The sequence below is a fragment of the Stigmatopora argus genome, chromosome 21, assembly GCF_051989625.1.
Source record: "Stigmatopora argus isolate UIUO_Sarg chromosome 21, RoL_Sarg_1.0, whole genome shotgun sequence".
Classification (NCBI taxonomy): Eukaryota; Metazoa; Chordata; class Actinopteri; order Syngnathiformes; family Syngnathidae; genus Stigmatopora; species Stigmatopora argus.
This window is the reverse complement of record NC_135407.1, coordinates 6,955,701-6,979,227: the sequence shown is the minus strand read 5'-3', so window position 1 is coordinate 6,979,227 and position 23,527 is coordinate 6,955,701. Positions and strand designations below refer to the sequence as shown.

Genomic DNA, 23,527 nt, shown 5'->3' with positions numbered 1-23,527 from the left:
TTTCAAATGTATGGTAGTTTGCATTCACTGCTGCCTATTGATTATTCACTATGGATGTTAGAACTGAACTTTGATACTTTGGAGGATTAACGTTTAAAATATTCTGCTGATGCGGTAAGCCGTGTGCCATTTTTGACACTTGTTTATATTTGATGTCATCTTTCAAGATTCTACCATATTCTAAAATTGCCTTTTCAACCAACTCAGCTGTTTTGTTTACTTAAAATGACGTGTTTTATTTTTTTTCCTAGTTATTGTTCATTCCTGCGTGAGTCTGCATTTAGATGCACTCATATTAAAATCAAAAAGTACTGTGCAGCTAGTTGAGGGGGCAAAAAAATTAGAGTCATGTTCAATATTTGGTTTGGCAAACCCCAAAGTTAGTGAATGTTGACTCCATTTATCTTAAAAAAAAAAAAAATAATAATAGGCAAGAACTCTTCTATACTATACTACCAGAATTTACTGCTAGGAGCCTGCCAGGCTTACTGATTAACCCCAAAAATTATGTCCAAACGCGCACATCAGAGGCTGCAGAAAGACCATATGAGGCTCTTTGGTTAATTATACATTATAATTACGCACGGTGCGTATTGCTTTTGATAAACACCAGGACGTGAGTGAGTTCATTGAAAGAGAAAATGCCGCATCTCACCATCAAAGATTTCTAGCTCATCAAACTGCCGGCTGGTCTGGAATTGTTCGATGGTAAAGGTGATATTGTACCCGGGCTCCACTTTGACAATCCAGGAGCACGATTCAAAATGAGGGAAGCCGCTGCCCGGCGATTGGCTCATGATGACGCCCGTGGACGCCGTCAGGAGCTCGTTCATGGGACATGTCACTGTGAAGGTGAGAAAAGAGAATAGATCATAGCAGAAAGCCAATATATTTAGTTTCTCTGTTAAAAGTTTGACTGCAGAGAGCCTGCAACAGTCAATTGGGTCGATTCATAATATTGTTTGAGGACATCAAAAATTAAACTGCCTCGCAGTCGAGTTCACAAATCCAAATATTATTCTCTTTAATTAACGGATGGCCCTGAGCCAATATCTTGTATCTGCCTGCTCTAAGTGTGCTACAAATGCCCGCTATTATCTGCTTGGAAGCCATGTTTTCACATCTGTTTGCTCATTGGCTCGCCTCCTCGTCCTTGTAGACCTCCTTCGCGCTGGGATTTTTCACATGTTTCCAAAGGACTTCCAAATACACAAATATGTTATGAAGTCAATGGGGCAAAAAATGGCCAAGCGCCTTGGTTAAAATGTGTTTACAAATGATTATAAATGTTGTCTCTTACCAATTGTGGCGTGAAAACTGAGTGGGATTTATTGCATGAGGAAATCCTACAATGTCAAGTGTGTTGTTCACTGAATTGCCAATGACTTCCAGGCTGAACGGCGGCTTACGTTGAATATTCAATAGCTGAAAATCTTAGCCAGGGAAGACATTTCAAACATATATTATGCAAATGAATAAATATTAAGTGTGTACGGCTGTATGCACCCGCTGATATGTATAAAACATGATGGAAAACCATGTCCCTTCACATTCTTGCGACTTTGTAAGTCTCCACAGCTCTAAGGGGAAGAAGTGAGTGAAGTAAGAGTACATTTACTGATTTATATAATCCACAATTATATCATCTAAGCAAGTTTTGTTTTGTTGGCATTTAAATGCCACCCTGCATTATTGCATTGACGTAATGTTGGATCGGATCTGTTATATCATCAAGCATGTTGTTTTTTAGTATAAATGTTTTTTAAATGTATATTTCTCAACTGTAACATCCATGGATACCCACGTGATTTTTTTTTCCTTTAACCTAAAGCATTTCTATAATTATATTTATTCTTTAAAAAATGACAGACTATTTCCCGACATAATTCACCTCCGCTTTGATGCGGCATGTTATTTCAACACAAAAATACAAAGAACTAATGTCTTCTGGAATCAGATTTGTGGCTGCCATCATTGTACACATGACCTTTTAATGACTAATAAAGTTGGAAGACATAAAAGTAGCCATAGAAAAGAGTAAATCCTTGCCCATCTATTGTTAATTTTGAATAATGTCAGATGACCTCATTTGTACCTATTTTAGGTAATCATGTAAATTATTTTCTTCAATGACGTGCACTCTCTGTATATGTTTGATAAAGAATAAGGGTTATATACACCGCATATAAACCGGACATACTTTGAAATGAAATGTTGGTGGTTTTGGACTAAAAAAACAAATCAATAATGAAGGGCCATATCAGAAAAAGGCTTCCGCACATGAGGAAAGATCAATGTGGTAGGTCTCAAAATCAAACTACATCTTGAAAAGCCAAGCAGTGGAGTCAGCAGGGATGGAAATAGGAGACAAGCAATATCAAAGGAAGACACGGTCTGCATAAAAATCATTCATCTTCCTCTTTACACATCGGCAGAGGATGGAATAGGGATCATGGCAATTGCTAAAATTAAAGGATTCCCCTGTCTGCCTTGTTTTGCAAGGCAGCAAGCGCTGCACTTTGTTTATTTACAGCTCCGCCACGCAATCACAATAATCCATGTCCGCAAATCCCAAATGATTGAACCTTTTTTTTTTGCGGTAGTTGCCTCTTCTTTCTGGAATTTAATTATCATAAGGAGAAAGGTGATAAGGAGATGATTGAAGGGGATGGGCCTCTACATACACTGAGCATTAGCATGAATCAGGACCTAACAACTGCCACAACTCAGAGATGACAATGAGGCCCTGAATAGAGGGCAGCTGTAATCCTTTTTCTCGGATTGGAGAAAAGTCGTTGAAAAGGTTAATCTATGGAATAAAAAGAGTATGCAAGTTTAGATCACGCTAGTAAAAAAAAAGCTAACATATATAACGAGGCTGTTGCTAGGGGGGAGAGTTGAAACCACTAATGGTAAGAAATGTAACATGTTACTCTAATACAGGGGTGTCAGACTCGGGTTGGTTCGCGGGCCGCGTTAACGTCAACTCAATTTCATGTGGGCCGGACCATTTTAGATATAATATTTTGATTTTTTAATACATAAATGGATTAAAAGAACTTGTTTAAAAGCCCTGAATATTCATTTTTTAATAGATCTAAAACAACATTTATTTTAGTTTTTTTTTTTTAAATATTTTTAGATTTTACAAAATGATTTTTTAACTAAAAACACAGAAAAAATTGATTAAAAAATTACAATTATTGATTTAAAAGGGGGAAAATTAGGAAATGTAATACACATCTATACTCTTCATTTTAATTTGATCCTAAAACAGAAAGTCGACACTCATGATTTACTTTCCCGGGCCACACAAAATGATGCGACGGGCCAGATTTGGCCCCCAGGCCGCCACTTTGACATGTGCTCTAATATGACCCAAACACGTGCAAACCAAGCAGCGAGAGATCTAATTTTAATCGAAAACTTGACAAACAATGAGGAAAAATGCACTTTCAACATCGCCTTATGTGAAGCTAACTATATTACTTCTACTTACAAAGTACCTGTGGCATCAATGGCCTGCTATCCTACCCCAACCTAGGCCAGATTGAATAATGGAAAAGCTGGTTGTTAAAATATCACTAAAGTGGGGAATGGAAAAGCCACTCATGTCTGGCAGCCAGGCTGAATACGCCGAGATTTTGAAGGGAGATCAACTGAGACACGAGTGCAATGATAGATGTCAAAATACTGTGATTGAAAAAAGGTCTTGAGAGGGCTGAGAGCACAAGCGCCTAACAGGTGTGATACGCAGGAAGAGTCAGAAAGTCAGTTGGCAGGAATTGCGTGGTGTGGGCCTGCACTCCAAAGCAGTGCAGAGAAAAATGATGATACCGAGGAGGTTCAGAACAAAACTGGAAATTCCAGCAGACCTCCTCAGTGAAATCGTCCACCACGTTAGGACCCAGACGGAAGAGGGGGACTGTGGTGGGCGTACGTGGGGGCAATTTGATGTGTGCGCTGGAAGCCACGATTTGATAGGTGCAGCTGCAGCCTGCGTGTCCCATGCATTTCAATGAGCTTTGCATTCCAACCTCAGTCTCTCCTTGTCCTCTCCTTGCTTCTAAACGACTGTCCTGTTTTAATCACCGGCTTTCTACTCACTAAAATTTTTGCATTCTTTCTCATCCCTCGGTCAAGCTAATTATTTGAAGCCATGTTCATTGAAAAGCTTGTGCACTCTTCGTTTCTATTATAGACACCTATTCGCTCATTGGCCCATTTTTAAAGTCAGGGTAAACTTAATTATTGGATGGTGTTGAATGTGTGTCAGTCTTTTTGGTATCAGCTCCAAAAAAATATCACTTGACATTGTTTAAGATTTGTAATTATGCATAATTTGATCCTTTCTTATTAAATGCAAGTTGAATTTTGGAGAGTTAAGACTGAATATGTTTCTCCCACAGTTTGTCCAATTGCTCTTTACCTGACACCACCACACCCCCATTTTTTTAACCCCATGCTGAAAAAATATGTCTTAGTCATTGCTGCAAATTAATTGCACTCCCCATATGCCCTCTTAGTAGAACATGCACCATGAAAGAAATGAAATAAGCCAAGCAGCAAAGTAGTAACATTAATTTAAAACAAGCCAAAATCTGAGTCCATAATATTTTTAAGTATGGAAAGTGGAAGCTCTCCGTGCAGCAGTTTGCTTTTGCCCTGAGGAAAAGTGTCGAGCACAACATTAAGCAGGCTAACGGTGCATTGTGGTAACGTGCAAGCATGATTTCCTTTGGGATGATGAATCTTAGGACAGAGAGAGGAGAGCGACATGGCAACCACTCCAAGTCTCGCGGGAGCTAAGCATCATCCCTGCTTTTGCACTACTATGACTGCAGGCATGAGCAAAGCCCATGGGAGTAAAAAAAAAGCCCAGCTAGAATCCACCAAAAATATATATAAGATCAACTATCCTGTATTATGCTAATTATGGTCGTACACCATTCATAACATTTTTATTCAACTCCAATTGGCTTAAATCAAAGTTGTTGTTTTTTTCTTCTTCTCTCAAGCAAGTGCATATTAATTCACTGGCTATGACATGATTGAGGTTATTTCCATGGTGGTTTGGATGGTTGAATTAATTATTTAGAACTATGTTCATATAGAATGATGTTGCCATATAGCCACAATTTTCAATGTAGTTGCATTCTTAAAAATGTCAACCACCCACACGTCCTATTCCAATGATTTAAATATTGAATAAATACATTTTGAATGAGAAAAAAAATAGACTCACCATCACATGAGGGCAGAGGCCCCTCAAACTCTAAGTGAGCCCCTAGGCGACATGTAAGGATGTCGTTACCGCTTAGCTGGTAACCTGGAATACACCTGTAGCGCACAATGTCCCCTGAAAAAAGAGAATGTGTATTTTTTTTCAAGAGGTACAAGGTCATAATGACAGTGACACAACCTTCCAAATGGTGACCATGAAGCTAAATGTCAGTCAGATGGTGGTCATTACAATTATCTGGCACTATCATAAATAATGTGCACACTGGAAAACAGAGTGGTACTTAACACATGGGCTCAAACAGCAGGCCATTTTGTTTCCTGCTATTTGGATAAACTCGAGGAAGGGCTGGTTTTAATTCTGAAAATTGTATTTTAAGTCACATGCATGTTGTACATCTTACCTATTTTAAACTCTTTGCTTGCCATCAGAATATCTGCGTTCGGAATGATGGTTGGAGGCAAACAGAACTGAAGTCTGTAAGCTTTTTTCAAAAAGAAAGAAAAAACACCAACAGGCATCAAACATTAAAAAAAAAAAACTAAAAGGTACAAAAGATGTACTATGCGTTAAAAAAAGACTTACCTTGATAGTCGATGCGAAACAATCCACCTTTTTCTGAGTTACTGCGAAAACGGATCAGCACCTGATTTGAAGTGCTCTTGGGGGGGTCGTTCGGTTCTCCGTCAGTGAAAATTCCAAGTTTTCTAGCTGTTTCTTGTGGACCATCCCTAACGACAAAAAATAAAAAAAAGACTTATCAGAGTGCGAAACATTACAACCCATGTAAGGGAGCTAAACACTGTGGCGAAGGATGGAATGACTGATCTGGTTTGGACTGTGGACACTAGCATCCTATGGGATTGCCTTTGGAAGCATCGCTCCAATGTGAGCCGTCCCTTGTCGTCGGAACGGCCATTTAAGCCAGTTCCCGGAATTATACCAGAAACCATTCAGCTTAAAAACCATCTGTCTTTGGCTGTCAGAGTGGGCATGGGAGATTACAAGCAGCTCTGAAAACGGCTGGCTGGGGATTGCCATCTGACTGCACTTTGGCCAAGTTACCGTTATGGGGCCCGTTTCTTTGGCTCCGTGCTTCAGTGCCTAGATACACAGAGGTCACACGCCGAAACTGGGGGCCGCAATGGTCCGCGTCTTGGTTCCAGGGGATCTTACAGAAAACGAGCCATCCGTTTATAAAGACAACAACGTGATCGGATTATCAACGTATTTTCGATGGACAACCGAGCAACTTAAAGCTTCCATTCGGATAAAGACCGCGCGGTAGAAAACTATATGAGGTGTTAAATCAGCATGTGGTGGGAGAATACACAAGAATCCATTGGGACTGCCGTGCAGTCATCATGTTGCCAGATTGGCCAGCAATCAAAACATAACACATGCTTTCTGGGGAGTGCTTTGGGCAGACTGGATAAACCGCGACTGGGAAGCCTCATGCGTGAAGAGTCCTTTGTTTTGTTGCGCATTTGATAACCTAAGCCATATGCTAAAGAGATGATGAAAAAGGCAACCTGCTTTTCAATGGCTCGGGTTAAATTAGACATCAGACTAAACAAATCAAGTGGCACAACATCCACTCTTGTCTTTTAATCGTTCAAAGGAATCACGGGAGTTAGGCCTTACCAAACGGTGATAAAGTCGTGGGGTCCGTGAACGTGAAGGAGTGTGAAATTGATTTGGATTCCAAAACCGGGGGCCACGGTGACCAACCAGGAACAGTCAGCTGAGTTGATGTATTCCTCTGGGTAGCGAGGCGAGAAGATGGTCCCGTTGTCTGATGTTATATTTCCACCACAAGGAACTGTGAGATCAGAGAATAAACAAAGAGTGGCAAGATTTCTTAGTATCCCATTTAAGTCGCAACACATGTATGTGGTGTTACAAAATCTGCACACATTCAAATATATCCTTATTTTTTGCAAAAAGAAAAATGAACACTCCGTACAGCCCTTATTATAAATGACGACTAAGCCATGTTTTGGATCAACATGCCCTTTTAAACCTACCTTCACAGCGAGGTAAAGGATTATCCCAAGTGCGGGTCGTGCCATGTTCGCATGTAAGGATGGAATGTCCCACCAGTTGGTAGCCAGGCAAACACTCAAAGGATAAGGACTGACCCACACCGTAGCCGGCACCCACCACCACGCCGTAGCGGAAAGGCTCCGGATCTGGGCACTCTTGTAGTTCATAAGCTGTAGGCAAGGCGAGTGGATCAATGAATGAACGATGGGACAAGACATTTTTTTCAGCATGATTATTAAAATTTTCCATTCATGAAAGTTTAAAACTACGTTGACTCCAGTGTCATGTTTTTTTTAAACAATCACAAAAGCTGTTTCACCTCTTAGGAAGCTACAGGTCATAAACTCAATCGTTATTATTATTATTTAGATCTTTCATCCAGGACGCTTAAAGATGAGTACAATTGGGAAATCCCCTAAAAATCATTGTTTGATAAGACCAATCTGCTCATAAAGCAACACTTGACTTGTTTAGGATTTCAAGTGCATTCATCTGTCCAATTTGCAGATTTCCTTTTTTGGGCGGAGTTATTCCTCCTTGCCAAAGTCATAATCAATAAGGCATATTTGTGTTTGGCTTGAGCCTTTGGAAGTCGGCTAGGTAAACATCTCCTTTCGCCCCCTTTGGAACCAAATGTGGAACTGGTGTTGAGCCTCAAAGGGCCAAGATGTAAATTTGACAGAATAAATTGATTTCTATGGATGACAGATTCCCCATTGTAGCAGATAACTCATGCAGATGTTGCAGAGGGGATTATTTGCAAATATAATGTTTGATTTATAAAATCATTTACATAGGATTATGTAAATACACATTGGTGACTTCTGAAAAAAAAAAATCAATGTTTGTGCTATCATGCATGAAATACAGATTTGCGCTGGCTGTAGCTTGGCGTCAAATTCTTTTGGCACAACATATATATTCATCTTATTTCATCATTACTTTGAAATGCAGTGATTAAAATCGTGTAATGCACATCTCATGTGACACCGATAGTTACTAAATTACCTTGATGAAAAGAGGAGATGATGATGAATAATTCTGCCTTTCAAGTCATTATTCATCACTTTGACTTCATTTTTATGCCGATTTTATCATTTTCCAGGCAAATAGCTCAATAAATTAAAAGTTATTCTGCTATGAACTATAATGACATGATTATGGGTTACACCGAGCTTAGCAGCAAAAGAAAATGAACATTGGATAAAGAAGCCAAGCCAGTTTTAGACTTAGCATATGTGACAATATCAATTTTCATGTGAACTGCATGTCAAATCATCCAAAAATAATTCCTAAAAGTAAATGTTCTTTGACTTACCTTGGTACTCAAACCTGAACCCTGGTTTATTCTGCGAATGGTCACTATGGAAATAAACGGTAGTTTCGTGAGAGGTGGTGAGAAGCGAAGAAGGGACATCTTGCCCACTGAATTGTCCAATGATAGCACTCGTGTCCAGCGGTCCATTGCGAATTTCCAGGAAATCATGGTTAGCTTCAGTGGAGAAATTGAGAAACTGAATATGCGCTCCTGGCAAGAGAAAGCAAAACATTTGTCAATGATATCCTTCTCAAAATACCATTGATTTGTGCAATGTTGACTGGTTCAGGTCAGCAAAAGTTTTCTAACGAGTAATAATCAGTAGCGACATTAGACCTCCAGGAGCCAAATACAATCGGTTAACTTAAAATAACATTCAATTCCACTGGAGGAGGAAGCGAGCAAAATTCAGCAGCGCAAACAACAAACCCACCTACACGTTTATTGATTACCCAAAAGACAATCAGAGAAAATAGATTTGAGAATTCTTGTAAAATTGAAGTGCATAAACTGGACTTGTGCCATCCACATTCAAACACAAAATAACCAATTACTGCTTGTGCTCATCATCATTGCCTCGGCACAATTACCACAATCAATGTGCATATTACGGTAATGGCCTGTTGAATGACTCTCATCGTATTATGTTTTGGTTCATTCAAAAAGTGTATTCATAAATGAAGTTGTAAAAGTCTTCCAAAAAAAGTAAACCACAGCTATCAAAAGAAACTATTTAGTTTCAGGGCGCAAAGGGATAAACATTTAGGAGCTGCTAATTATTTTACCGTAACCAACTGGCAGGTAGATCCTCCATGTGCAGTCACTGTTGCTAGGGTAGTTGCCAGGGAAACCGGGGCTGAGTATCATGCCCTCCATTTCCTCTCGGATTCCTCCACATCGGGCTAGTGGAAGAGCAGGATATATTATTTTCTCTTTTTTACTGACATGGAAATATGCAAAATTGAAAGACAGTAATTGAGAACTCTGCTAAAACCATGGCACGGTGAACAAAATAAAAAAAATAATTGAATAGATCCAGAGACCCCCCAAAAATTCTTATCATACTTATGGTTTCAGACTATTAATTTGTTAACGACCGTATGTTTCAGACATTGCATCAGCAAGATAATAGCATTTTAAATCGCCAAACTGGGTTTATAAGTTTAACATGTACTCAGGTCTTTGTCTTGACGCACCATTTGGCGCCAAGGTAAGAGACCTGGTCGCAAATTGGATCCCAGAAAGACCCCTAGCTTTACTTGCTATTTATCCCGGGTTTAAAAAAGGACTCTATTACATGCTCGCTGTCTACAATTTGATGTTTTGTTCCTTTATACGACACTGCTCCCCTGGCGTTGAATTGAAGACGAGCTAAATTCATTCAAATTGTCTTTTTGTTGACTATGTTAAGATGTCACTGTGCCATATAATGCGTAGCTTGCTGTTTTTTGTCAGCGTTCCTTTCATCTTAAACCACTGGTGGATACAATTTCCTTGACTGAAATCCAGGACAAGGACTTAAAATAGTTGGAAATAAAACTGATGATGGTATCAAGAAAGATGAAAAGGGAGAAGCCCTGAAATAAAAAGATGAAAGAATGCTAAAGTGATGTTAAGAGCATCAGCTGACGAAAGCAGAAAACAGTGAGTGGTCTTGCCAATGGGAGGGGAAAAAATCCTGGGAAGGAATAGGGGAATAAATTAGACAAGCAGGTTACTGGAGACAAAAGAAGGGAAAATGTCAGCGATATACCTTTGTGTCCCTCTTGGGGATAAATAAGAGCTTTTTCATATTCTTTATAAAAAAGCGCAAACATATGAATCGTCCGGATTTAGAGCAATCATTGCTTGGGATGTATGTATGATTTCTAAGAGCATGCTCCTTTGGTTCATTGATTTAATTAGTATTTCCCAAACAGGCACATTAGAATTCCGTCAGGGATGCTGTGGGAAATCATCCAATTTCATTTAATTTGACTGAAAATAAAAGATTGCACAAATGCTTTCATTTTATGCATGCCAGTGACAGTCTGCACTATAAAAACTGCTCATATAATGGCTGACAGAAGGTGGAATAAATAGATATGTCCACCTGTTGCCATTCATACATTAATATTCAAAAATTGTGTGCTGTGTGTGGAATGGAGAAAAAACCTACACTGCTTTTGACCTACTGTAAATGGCTGTCTTGTATTTGTAAGGAAACACTATTTAGCGACGTAAAGCGCCCTAATTCAGTCATCTGGATTTTGGGATTAAAAAAAAAAAACACTGTCAACCTATTGACTCTGACTTTCCTGAGGGAGGCACAAGACAAATCTTGTTCCCCTTGAACATGAAGTGACAAAGTAAAGCTGAAGGTGTCAGAGTGTGAAGATCAAGTCTTCAAACTGAGATCTTAACATTGTTGTGCTTTAAATAATCATGTGCAGAGCAAAGGGGGTGACAAATCCCTAAGGAGAACTTGACAGATGGCAGAAGGACAGGTAATGATGTTCAAGCAACAAAGAAATAACTATTCTTACCGATGCAAAGGGGTGGAGGGTAGTTCCATCGTCGGACGGTTCCGGGCATGCAGGTGATGTGCGAATTCCCCTTGGAGGTACAAAAAGAAGGAAACTGTGAACTCATTTGCTCTCACTCAGATCTGCTGCTCTAATTGTTTGAAGCAGCTGCCTGTTGTCTCCAAATGACCTTATGTGGTAAATTAATTCATTCAATTTATCTGAAGTGACAACGATGAATAGCGATCAACAATTGCAAGCCAATTAAAAGGAAGGAGAGGGGAGTAAAGGTAAGACTATTTTTCGTTATTCCAAATGTTTTCCAGTATGTTTTTTTGGGAAGATCCAGCAGTTTTCAAACAATCAGAGCACACATTGTGGTTTTTACCTGTAGTGTGTATCCGGGTTCGCACTGAAATGACACTACATTATTCATCTGAAGACGCTCCCCGATCTTGAAAGCATTCATAGGAACGACTGGCTCAGGGCAGCTGGTTAGCGACACCGCTAAATGGATTAAAAAAGATGCAAAATGTCAAGGAGGAGTTGCTTCATTTTCCTTTTTACTTACTTTTGTATTCCAGCCTAAATCCAGCCGCAGACACGCTGATATCAGAGAAAAAGTGGAGATATAGTTGGTTGGAAGTACTGTTGAGGAGAGCAGGAACAGTGGTGCCTTGGAGGGAAAAAAAACAACAATTTAGGGATGCCATCTGTACTTTTAGAATGCCAAGGCCAATGTGAGTATTTACAAAAAAAACATTTGGATTTGATTTGTTGCCCTCATTGTTCCATTTTACTCCACATTTGTACACGTCTATTTACTGGAGTTGAAAAGCTCATCCACTAGATGTTGAAAAAAAAATCACTCGTGATAGAATAACATGAAAAATTGGATACCTGAGAAACTTCCGAGCAAGGTGTCAGTGTTGTCTCCTCCGTCAAACACCTCCAACGAATCCCAGTTCTGTTCTGTGACAAAGCTGACGACCTGGATCTGAGCAAGAAGAAGAAGATGACCATTAATGGACGATTAAAAAAAAACCCATCACAACAAGTTGCAGTGAGGCAGTTGAAATGCAAACAATAAAGGGCTGCTATATTATGTGGTAGAGTTTCTTTCACGTCATCCATACTGGATGAGGCCACCAACCAGCATTTGACATCAAAGCAAATTTCATCTCCATATAAAACAACAAGTTTAACTTCTGCGACAATTGTTAACCACAAAGCAGCATTGGAGACTACCGTGAGTTTTTCGTGCGCTCCTACACTTGACACAAATCATTTTAGAAAAATGACAAACACGCGCAATATAAATGTTGAAGTCACTGCAATCTGCGAATCAGCGTGGCTTGGCGAGACATGAACAATGTGACAGAGACAATGAAAAGTGGGACAATGACCATGGAATACAAAACAGGATTATATTACAGAGCATAGACAGAGAAGAACAACCTCGAAATTGGCGCGCAATCAAAGTGAGGAAATCCATTGAATGGAAAGGGTTTGAAAACCGCGCACAATGGGTGTGCGTAGTTTAGCGAGATGAAGGGTGTGTCATATTTCTGACCCTCAGTTGCCGGCGTGTTAGCAAATAACAGAGGTAGCACACTTTAATTAGCCACGGCATCTTAAATGTATGCCAAGAAAATTCTCAAATTGCAGCTCCTCCAGGACAAAACGTCAAACTCCCCCCAAAATGAGTGAGGGAACATGAATACACAATTCACTACAGGTCTCAGTACACACCAATCCGATACTGCAATGTGCAAAATCAGCCTGTTTAAACCTGATGAATGTTCCACCTGCTTTGCATAAAGACGTGTAATTAGCATAGTACTAATTAGTAGTTTCTGCTTGGCCAGCTCATTACACACTAGCACGTTTGTGCAGTGGTCAGACCACCGCAGGCTGATGTAAATACACAAAGCAAGCAACATGTAAATGTTGAAAATATTGTGTTTGCAGATTAAATTCTTTTGTGTGTTTGCCTGACATGACTCATTCCATTTGCCTTCCTGAAGGCTAAGATTATTTATTTGATTTTTTCTCTCCTTTCCAGAGAGTGTTTTAAATCCTCAGCTCCCAATATAAATATAATGCCAACCTGGATTCCTGATCCCTCTGGTACAGTAATCTTCCAGACACAGTTGAGGCTGTTTAAGTAAGGCTCTGGAAAACCAGGTGATAAAATGGTCCCGGTGCGATGAGTGAGATTAGCTCCACACGGAACTGTGGAGGAGAACAGTGTTATAACCATCTTAAATATACAGCACATAAGTATATTTGTACAGAATGTTTGTTTGGTATGTGTGCCTGCATATATTTGGTTGTTGTATGTTTTGAAGACGGAATAAAGAAAGATGGAAAAACAGTGTGTTTGTTTGTTTTTTAGGGTGCATGTTTGGATGAACACTCCTACCTATACAACTGGGAATAGAGCTGTTCCACTGTGCCAGGGCATTGGGCACGGTCAAGCATTCAACTGCTGCTGATCCCTCGAGCACATAACCTGGGCTGCACTCAAAGCGTATGACGGCGCCAACAGCAAAATTATTGCCCATCCGTCGGCCATTGCGGGGCTCCGGGACTGAGGTGCATTGGGTTGCACTGGTCCGTGGCACAGCTGTGTGGTGCGAGAATTGGCAGGAACATGAAACATTGTCATTTTTTCCCAAAAAATTACGAATTCTTCTTTCTGGAATTTTCTAGGAAAAAACGATCACATTTTCGGACTGAACACATTTCTGGGATACTTTAATTGAGTGACTCATCAAGATTCTGAATGTTAATTGACATACATGAATGTATGTCATTGATTGCAGAACATAGAGTTTTCAGATTCTAAAATCCAATTTCCACACTTCATGTATTTGCATCCCGCAGCGTTGCAAAAAACATACTTACCCTGGTAGACCAGGTGGAATCCTTTTGAGGTGGATTGGCCTTTTGAGTTGAAGCGTATCAGAATTTGGTGGGTTGTCGCCAATGGCAATGACTCACCTGAGATAGAGAGCGAAAGAAACAATTCACCATGTTATAACCCGAGTGCCCTCGGTGCATACTGTACATGCGTGGGCATAGAATTCTCATCTCTTCTGGCTTCATCTGGCTGAGTGTGAAATACTGAATACAATTCATGCTTGAGTTTATCACATATACTTTGAGACGCTCTGGGCAAGGCAGAGACAATTTAAAGGACATTGTACACATTCAGGAGCAATTTAAATGTCACCTGAGTCATGGCTCAATGGAAGACCACCTGTTCAAAATTAACTGACACTTTGTATACACGGCTCATTTAGAAATGGCTTACTTTGGTGTCATTTAAGGGCTGAAAATTTAAAATATACAGAAGAAGCATATGGAGGAGTATTTGTTTACTTCCACTTTGAAGCGATACGCTTAATGAGTTGTGCAGCATTTTTGTTAAGGCGAGATGGCATCGAAATATAAGTGAAGACTGTGTTTCATCTTTGATTTAAGATTGATGTCCAGCCTGATTTCACTTAACGTCATAGCCATTGAAGAGCAGCCATAAAACTTTATTAAAATGGCTCTTGCAAAATAACCAAAAAATGAATATCGCCTCTTGTTCTCACTGGTTGAATTGAGCTGCATTGAGATTCAAAAGTGTCACACTGCAATAGATTGGATTTTCAGTCCTTTGCTTTTATTGCTTACATCTATCGTAGTTCCCAATTCTAGATGAAATAAATCCCAAGGCATATTGTTTTCAGAATGATTTTAAACTCCACACCCTAATGAATGCTCTCTTATGATCCCACAAAGAAACGAAAGGTGATCTACAGCTCCAATGTCTCTGCCTCTCAGTCTTTGGTACTCAAGACGCCGACTGCCTCTTGGCGAAGGGGCTCATTATGCCACGTCTGCTTGCTGTCACATTGAAGTGGGGAGGCAGACACGCTTAACCTCCTGAGGAAACATCGTGCGCGCATGCCCGTGTATTCGCAACCTCTACTGTCATTGCATCTAGCTAACGTGCTTTATATTCCTTCTCCTTTAGGTGTTGCGGCACCGAATAACTCCAGCGGCACGTCTCTAGACGTGTCAGGCCGTGCCACAGCTGGGACCCCAGAGCATGCTGGGTAGTTAATAGCAGGAAGGCCCTGTAATGTGTTGTCAGGGCTATCAATTTGTGATTCACGGCACAGGGAACGCGGTCACTCTAACAGGTCGGACGCATGTCGCCATGTATCTTCTCAAGCCTCTGGCCAGGTTCCCATTGCGAACCGGGTCATTCTTTCACACCTCCTCGTCACGGATATAAATGATAGACACCGGGACTTTGGCATTAAAGCCGGTGGCCAAAACGAGATGACGGTTTAGATTCAGCGGTTATGACTGAGATTGATGTTGCAGCTGTTAAACAATAAACACGTTTGACGCGAGACGATAAAGGAGGATATATTTCCTGATGAGCTTAGATGACTTCCAGCTCGACGCAGTGAGGGGTCGTTAAATCATTCATTAAATGATTCATGGTTAAACTAAACAAGTTAGTTCAACCTTAAATAGGGCCTTATGTTTTATCTAACCAAGACAAGGTGAACAATTTGAAAATATCACGGCTATTTATCATTGATCAGATGACAGTAAGGTCCTCAAAAGAAATTCCAAACAAGTTTTAGTTTACAATGTGAAGCCCATCAATTACCTACATTGCTTTCTCGGATACAATCAGAGACTCCCAATAACGGTCAGTATATTTTATATATTTATTTTTTCATTGGATTTATATTAGCCAAAGCACACAGAGCAAGAATTTACATAATATCCGCATTCTTTGGGGAAAACACTTTTGTAGAACTCCATTCTGTAATCTTTTGCCAGAATATATAAGCTCTGCTTGCTCAGTGAGTTGGCCAATAGGACTCCCCAGTTAATAAAGTGTCTTGTTTCTAAAGCAGTAAACATGATGGTTTTATTTATTGTACCATTTTTCCCAGCATGGTCTGGACACAAACCATCTTAGTCCCATTTGCTCTTGTCAAAGACTGACCGAGATACAAATATGCTATTTGTTAATATTCCCTATGTATAGAACATTTGTGTTTCATTCAACATATTTGGCTTTTAATGTGTCTAATTTTGAGTCTGTCTGATAATCTGTTACCATGTGACTCAATAAATCGCTTACGCAATGTGTTACAGCTCGTTGATGCCCACCCGACGACAGATATTTTTCTCTGTCAGCGAGATTTTGAATGAACCCTCGTAAAAAAATGGACAATGATGAAATATTTTATGTAGTGTTAAGTCAAGTAAAAAATAATGCCTAGGAGATCCAACAGGCCATGAATCGTACAATTCACACCCACGATTCCTGGATGGGATATTGAAGCTGTACAAGCCTTACATAATTCAATTTCAATAAACTATATTTGGTTTTCCAGCCTGTAACATGCGTAATCTAAATAAATATTTTTTTGTGTTACCTGTGTGCGCCCCAGACAAGGAGCTAAGAACACGGGAGGACTGTGTTGGCCCATCAAAAACCTCCACAATGTCATTCAGGGCGGTCTGGAAGAATGCAAACTGGCTGAAGACCACTAAAAAAAGGATTAAAAAAAGACTTGGAATTAGACATTTCTTTAAAAAATATGCTTCAAACCCATGCAAGCATTATACTTAAAGACAATGTCCTCAATAATTTACCGTATCTCACAAACAATTGTATTTTTTGCATCTTGTGTTATGCCCTTTCTTTCCACAACATGGAATAATTATCATTAATCTCACTTGTAGCTACATGGTACATTATCTGACCCTTACAAATTATGATGACAGTTTGAGAACAGTCATTTTGCATTCTGCTCAACGTGAGAGAATGTCAGAAGCTGTTTCTGTCAAAAGCCTTTGTCTGAACCACAAGGTGGATAAAGTCGCCAGTTTTGAAAACACAAGTCGTAACAGATGTGACAAAAAAATAAGAGAGTCGTAAAACTACTCTCTCGGCTCGCTGGTTTGACAGCAGATGAAAGGTTTTCTCGCAATGACAGTTAATATATCTCCAGCATGTTCGAGCTCACCTTCATTCTTAAAACCTAGCGTCTCTGGAACATATTTAACCTTTCCGATCTAATCTATGTCTGCTTTACAAGTGTAAGAACATTGAGGATATAGAAAACCGGAGGAGAGCGAAGAAGGGCCAGAGGTCATCGTGTTTCATCAGTTAACTGCGAGAAACTATTGTGCCTCAGCATCTTACGTTTTGGGATCTTTGTCAATTGAAGTATGCCATTTATAGATTTTCCCTGCTGACGTTCTAGGGAAAAAAAGTGAGGTTTATTCTTGGCCTTGGAATCAATTTCTAGGAACATGCAAACAATTCAGGCGCTTATGGAGACATCGCAGTTCCCTGAAAAGTTTTAAGGATGGCAGTTGAGAATTTAATGGGGCAAAGGTGAAGAAAAAGTAGTCGCGGAGGGAAAATTACTGATGGCAGATTGTGGAGAAAAGAAAGGTACAAATTTGCCCCATGTCATTTTGGAATCAGATATCATCCCGAGTTATAGAAAAAAAGTTGGAGGAAAATATTAAGGTTGACACTGATAGATTTCCAGAACCAAGCATGGGAAGAAACTTTGGACAAACCTATCAAGTTCAATTTTAGCCGTGCGTGATTGAAAAGAGCAAAAAAAAAAGAAATATATTCCGTGCTTTACCGTAATCTTGAGGAACCACGACAGAGTAGAGGCATGTCCTCGTGCTGCTGTAGTTGCCGGGGTAACCAGGAGATAGGACCACACCCTCCAAACCAGAATACTGTCCTCCACACAGTGCTAGAAAGACAGTTGGATTCATTAGACAAGATGGGGGGAGATGACCGACAAAGACATGGCGAGAGCAAAAGAAAAATGCCCTGAGCATGTAATATTGAATAAATTTTCCTCACTCCTAAATTAGTAGTTTCTCTCATCTGATTGGGCTTTTGAGTTTAAGATGTCACTGGAGATTGCTACAGTTCAATGGCAATGTTTTTCAAATGGGTTTACATCTGATGATGTATGGATATGATATATACAGTGACCAGGAAAATATAAATCCCAAATATTAGCAATGAACTAATTTACCCTACCTTAATTATTTATTAGCAATTTCAGTTTGGTATTTTGTTTCCTCAGAGTACCAAATATGAAAGAAAGCATGTTTTGAGTCAAGCGTGACAGTCATCTAACAGTAAACAACACAATGTGCCATTTGAAGTGCATGTTTACATGAGATAACCCTATAAGCATTGGAATTGAAAGGTGAGCGCGCTACGGACTGTCTCCAGATGTCAGTGTTTACCAATGCAGATGGGTTTGGGTTTGTTCCAGCTTGGCTTGCCATCTGCTCCCATGATGCATGTGAGAGTCTGTTCCCCCTCTAGTGTGTAGCCACTGTCACAGTGGTAGGTGGTGGTGGAGCCCAGTTTGAGTTCAGTTCCCAGCCGCGACCCATTGCGCACCAGACCCGGCTCGAAGCATGACTCTCTAGGGTTCTCTGTGGAGAGAGGTAACAATGTGGAAAATAAGCCATATTCAACACATGTTGACATAAATGGAAGGAAATTTACAGCTGCAGTGGAGAGTTCTTTTTTTTTATTTCGTTTTCTAAGCCATGTTTCTTTTTGTGCCTTGCAGATTGTGTAAATATCTATTTGGTGGCTCTCCAGCACTTGACGGCAATGCTTCAACTGCCATTGCTCTTGGTACCGTGTGTGTACAGCTTTGGAGATAGGCAGGTATTGATTGAGAGTGGCATTGGTCTCGGCCGAGGTCTGCTTAATGCACATAAGCTCTTCTCTCGTGCATTTTTGTTGGCCATTCAAGCGGAGAAGACAATGCATGAACACAATTTAGTTTTTCCACGCTCCACTAACGTGAGTGCGTTTGTGAGTGCAAAGCCCATACCCAGGTGAAAAAAGGAGCAATATAAGCAATATAGATGGAGTTGTAAATCTGTCACATAGTTCATGGGTGAAGAAGACCAGTGTGAGAGCCGGAGCCACTCCATTCGGTATAATTCAGATCCCCCGAGGTCTGTCTTAAACACAGCTCACTTCCTTATCTGACGAGTACCCCCCATGTGCATCTAAGCAAATCACGCCCGAGGCCCTGGCATGGGTTCCCTCTATCTTAGCGGGGATTCGCTTGCAATTTCCTACGGTTCCATCGCTTGCAGTAAAATAGCAACCTCCTCCTGTTGTGTTCTATCTAGTTGACTTCATTAATTACATTGATTCCTAGATCTTTGTCTTGATGCATAAGAGGCACTTGATAATGTTGATCTTTACACCGACTTATTTTATAGACCTCTTCCCCAAATTAAATGCTGTTGACAGATTGAATTATCTAATATGAACTATTTCCACCCTCATCCCATCTCCCCAATGAAACCTCTAAAAGTCTAAATCCATCTGGCCGTCATGTATGAAACCAATCAAGAGAATCTGATGAACCAAAAGCGTTAGCTCCCGACTCACATTTTCTGGTCCTACAAAATAATATTCTCAAGAGTTTACCTGATGTTATCTGAGGGCAAAACGAGCCCCGTAGCCGATGAATGTATCGGATGAGACGGCAACGAGAGCGAAGCGGTTTGTTTGGCGGCGTGTCTGATGATGTCGGTGTGCGTTATTCAAATGCCGTCCAGCCGTGCAACATTTTTACCTACATATTTCCCCAGAGAGCCCCATCAAAGACTGCCAGAGACATGGAAACGGCAAGATTGCTTGGTAAACAGACTGACGGCACCTCAGGCAGCTTTTGTAATGCAATTTTCAATGGCAGCTTAACCAAACACTGGGCCTCCCTGTCAACTTGCCATCCCTCACCAAATACCGCAACCCGTGGCTCGACGAGCTTTCGTGCCATGTTGTTTGGATAAACCTGGGGACTTAATTCACTTTTCATCAAGTTATGCTTTACAAATTTTGATAATTGAAAAATGGGCTACTGGAATGTTTATGAACCCTGTAGTGGGTCAACTTGATGACTCATTGGACCTTACACAGTAAATCTGAATGGAGACGAATCCACAAGAAAAATCATGCGTAAAAATATTGACTTACCAGAAAGAAGATAAGAAACATAACACTTGGGTAGTCAAGAATAGGGACGGAAACTGTGCCAATAAAAAAAATGTAATTACAATGTCTGGACATATTTGTCTATTGTCTGTTAAATAATATGCTAAGGTAAGCCACACTCTGAAATAAAAATCCTGAGTGTTCTCCTGTAGGCAAAGCAAAGAGGAAAATAAGTATTTAAGCACTACTGCGGTGACCTTTCTTGTTGTCCTCTGAATTCATCGATTTAGTTAGCCTCCAAGGTAGGCATTGGTCCATATTTCCTTGAAAGGTGTCCTGCCAACCCCCAAACTAGTCCAAAAGGGAAGATATAAGAAATGAGACAAAGTGCTAACCTGTGTATTGAAGCACAAATCCATTGCTGCTGAGGGAGGCATCACTGCGAAACGCCAGAAAGAGTGTGTTGGAGCTGCTTTCGATCCGATCGGGAACATCTGTGCCATAGAAGCTTCCCAGCAAAGGACTGAGGGAGTTTGGCCCGTCATAGATATGTAAGAAGTCATAACTGGGCTCTAAGCTGAATCTGGTCGAACAAGAGAACATGCTATTTGTTGTATGCACAATTCCATTCAGAGTATAGAACACAATGCATATAGCGGTCAATTCAGGTTGTACTTTAACCACTTCCCAGAGTTAGCTGGGATCGGCTCTGGCACCCCCACAAAAGTTTTTGGGTGTGAATAAATTACTTTTCGTAACCCTGAACCAGAAGTTAGGTCCCCCTCTCTAATGCCTCCTTTAGTGAGTGTAAATATTCCTAAAGATCTATCAGACCACTGCAATATAGACATTTATATCATTAAATGATCTTACTGGTTGAAGCTGAGGGCGATGACATAGTCCTCAGTGACGGTAACCATCCAGTCACACTCTCTCCCATGTGGGTACGGTTCCGGATAATCTGGAGAAAGGATGAGTCCACTCGGGCCCCTCAGGTTGCCTCCACAAGTAGCTTAGAAGAAGAAGAAACTCTAATCATGTCTGACAGAAAACTGACCAAATTGAAAGCTGCTGTTGTTTTTTTTATTTTTTTATTTAATTGAATGTTGTTTTCCTTAAAGGAACTGGCCTGAAAGCATCCCGAGATCTTGCAAAGAGTGTATATGTATCCGGTAGAGAGGCATGATAATCAGATACTGAATGTCTGACAAAATGCAATCACATTTGCCACTTACTATCCCGTTTGTCTGATGGGAACAGTTCTGCTTCAAAAGTCAGACGCTACAAGGTTTATTTGATGTTATAGCTCCTGGTTTATCACATTTTCTTTACATTTTGATGAAACTTGATTTTGTCTTCTACTACTTGTGCCATGAAGTCACAGTGCAGTTTATAAATTGCTTGATGGTACCTGTACAAGTCGGAGGGTCAGGCTGCCAGAAGTAGCGCCCACTGATCTCAGTGCAGGTGATTTTGTTGGCTCCCTGCAGGATGTAGCCTGGGTCACACTGGAACACCACATGATCCCCTGGCTCCTTGCTGTCACCGCTGCGGGTCCCATTAGTCGGCATGCCCGGGTCATTGCATGAGGTGGCGGTGGAGACTGAAGCAGCAGAAGAAGTGGAATAGAAGCACACAGAGATCAACCTTTGACGGCGATTAAAAAAATGTTAACCTGGCAAGATTTGTATTATGTCTTTCAGGAAATCTCGTCTTTTTTTAATCAGCACAAGCTCGATCTTCAGGCTCACCAGAAAACTGCAGTGCAAAGCCTTGCTTGCTGGTGAAGAAGTCAGTGGTGAATTGCAGGCTGATGGTGTTGAAGGTGCTGTGAGCATCTGGGGGCAACCCGGAGCCGCTCAACTCCCGTAGCGGCACGCCTCCGTCCTGTGGTCCATCCCAGATCCGAAGCACGTCATGGATCTCCTCGGTGTGAAAAACCAGGAAATGCAGACTGGTAGGGAACAAGATACATTCGATAAGTAGTTATGGTAAACGCAATGTCCGATTTTGCAGCTCATTTTACTATTCATGGAACCAGACTACAAAAGGAGAACATTTTCTCCAATTTTCTTAATTACAGTGAACAATGCACTGCACAATCCACCGAAAGCAATTACAACAATGTGATGCCGACTCGTGTCAGTTTGAGACTTCTACTAAAAACGAGCCACTGGTATACATACTTATCAAAACAGAAACCGGGCTCCGGTAGGAACTGTTCTTTGTTTAGCTGTCATATCCAAACAACATGAAAACAAACCAGAGTAAATGAAAGTCCCTTTTTGAGCAGAGCATGAACATATAAATGGATACATTGAAGGGAGTAAAACACATTTCAAAAAAACCAAAACAAACTACAATACATTGCAATGAAAGCTATGTGTTTAAAATAACATCAAACCATAGACCCTGACAAAGATAAGGGCAGGAATGAAACAAAAAGGACAAATGGCATTTCAAATCTAATCACAGACGCCAGATGCCGCACATTGAATAGATTTGCAGTGCCAGTCAAGCAGCTACTTCAGCCCAAGCATTTAATTTTCAGCCTCTACATCTGAAAGACGTTGCTGTCAAAATATGTACTCTTCGGTTTCACCAAAGACAGCTATCATCCAACGGGATGTTACAAGCCAGCTCTGAGTCAACGTGCATTTTTGAGCGTCTGAAAGTAGGCCAGTCTCGATGCAGCGGCTTCTTAACAGCATACTCGATTGCTTGCAGTCTTGAACGTATGCGAGAAGATATTTTCTCAGAACCGCCTGTCAATGTTTTACGTTCAAACCTACTTAGGGATAAAGTTATGATATACGTATATGCAGCTTGTCAGTCTTAGTCTCGGATAACAATCACGACACCCTTGTGCTGACTCATTCCTTTCAAAATAAATCAATAAACATGAAATAAAATAAAAAAAGAGCTGTACTGGAATGCGACAGGTTGGCACTCCAAATGATGCTGAGTTTGGCTCGGTGGAGGTAAATGAAGTGCCAGTCAAAATGACACAAGTGTTCTTTCAGCCACTCTATTTTGGCAAGGTGACAGCCAGGGGTGCTGAGGTTTTAACATTTCCAAATTTTAAACAACTCTAGTCAAAGTAGCAACCCAGTCTTATTTATTAAGAAGCTTGACAAAGTATACCGTCATTTGGAACAAGAAGATTTGAGCTATTTTGAGTACCAAATGGTTTGGTTTGTGTGACTTTCGCCCAGTTTGTTTGACCAGTAAACCTTAAAATTTGAAATTCAAGCACACAAACTTTCATCCTGCGTCACCCAATACAAAGCCTTTGAGATTCAAATGACGCCCAGGAAAAACAGCAAGACGCCGATAGTTGACGTTTAGATACAACTTCCTGCCGTGTTAGCATAATT

General features: G+C 40.5%; 1 protein-coding gene across 1 annotated transcript in view; it reads right to left on the bottom strand.

Annotated features, from left to right (window-relative positions):
* csmd2 (CUB and Sushi multiple domains 2) overlaps nt 1-23,527 on the bottom strand; it is a 108,568-nt gene that overhangs the window by 19,119 nt on the left and 65,922 nt on the right. Inside the window, exons 28-49 of the mRNA XM_077589836.1 lie at nt 21,902-22,104; nt 21,562-21,753; nt 21,024-21,162; nt 20,546-20,733; nt 18,428-18,622; nt 17,803-17,919; nt 16,573-16,686; nt 14,021-14,116; nt 13,536-13,739; nt 13,221-13,345; nt 12,011-12,107; nt 11,682-11,786; nt 11,499-11,617; nt 11,132-11,201; nt 9,392-9,508; nt 8,607-8,816; nt 7,270-7,458; nt 6,887-7,064; nt 5,828-5,973; nt 5,646-5,726; nt 5,246-5,359; nt 656-844 (exon numbers count right to left, since the gene is read on the bottom strand). Of these exons, the coding sequence (XP_077445962.1) occupies nt 656-844; nt 5,246-5,359; nt 5,646-5,726; nt 5,828-5,973; nt 6,887-7,064; nt 7,270-7,458; nt 8,607-8,816; nt 9,392-9,508; nt 11,132-11,201; nt 11,499-11,617; nt 11,682-11,786; nt 12,011-12,107; nt 13,221-13,345; nt 13,536-13,739; nt 14,021-14,116; nt 16,573-16,686; nt 17,803-17,919; nt 18,428-18,622; nt 20,546-20,733; nt 21,024-21,162; nt 21,562-21,753; nt 21,902-22,104 (3,188 nt within the window). The remainder of the gene's footprint in view (nt 1-655; nt 845-5,245; nt 5,360-5,645; nt 5,727-5,827; nt 5,974-6,886; nt 7,065-7,269; nt 7,459-8,606; nt 8,817-9,391; nt 9,509-11,131; nt 11,202-11,498; nt 11,618-11,681; nt 11,787-12,010; nt 12,108-13,220; nt 13,346-13,535; nt 13,740-14,020; nt 14,117-16,572; nt 16,687-17,802; nt 17,920-18,427; nt 18,623-20,545; nt 20,734-21,023; nt 21,163-21,561; nt 21,754-21,901; nt 22,105-23,527) is intronic.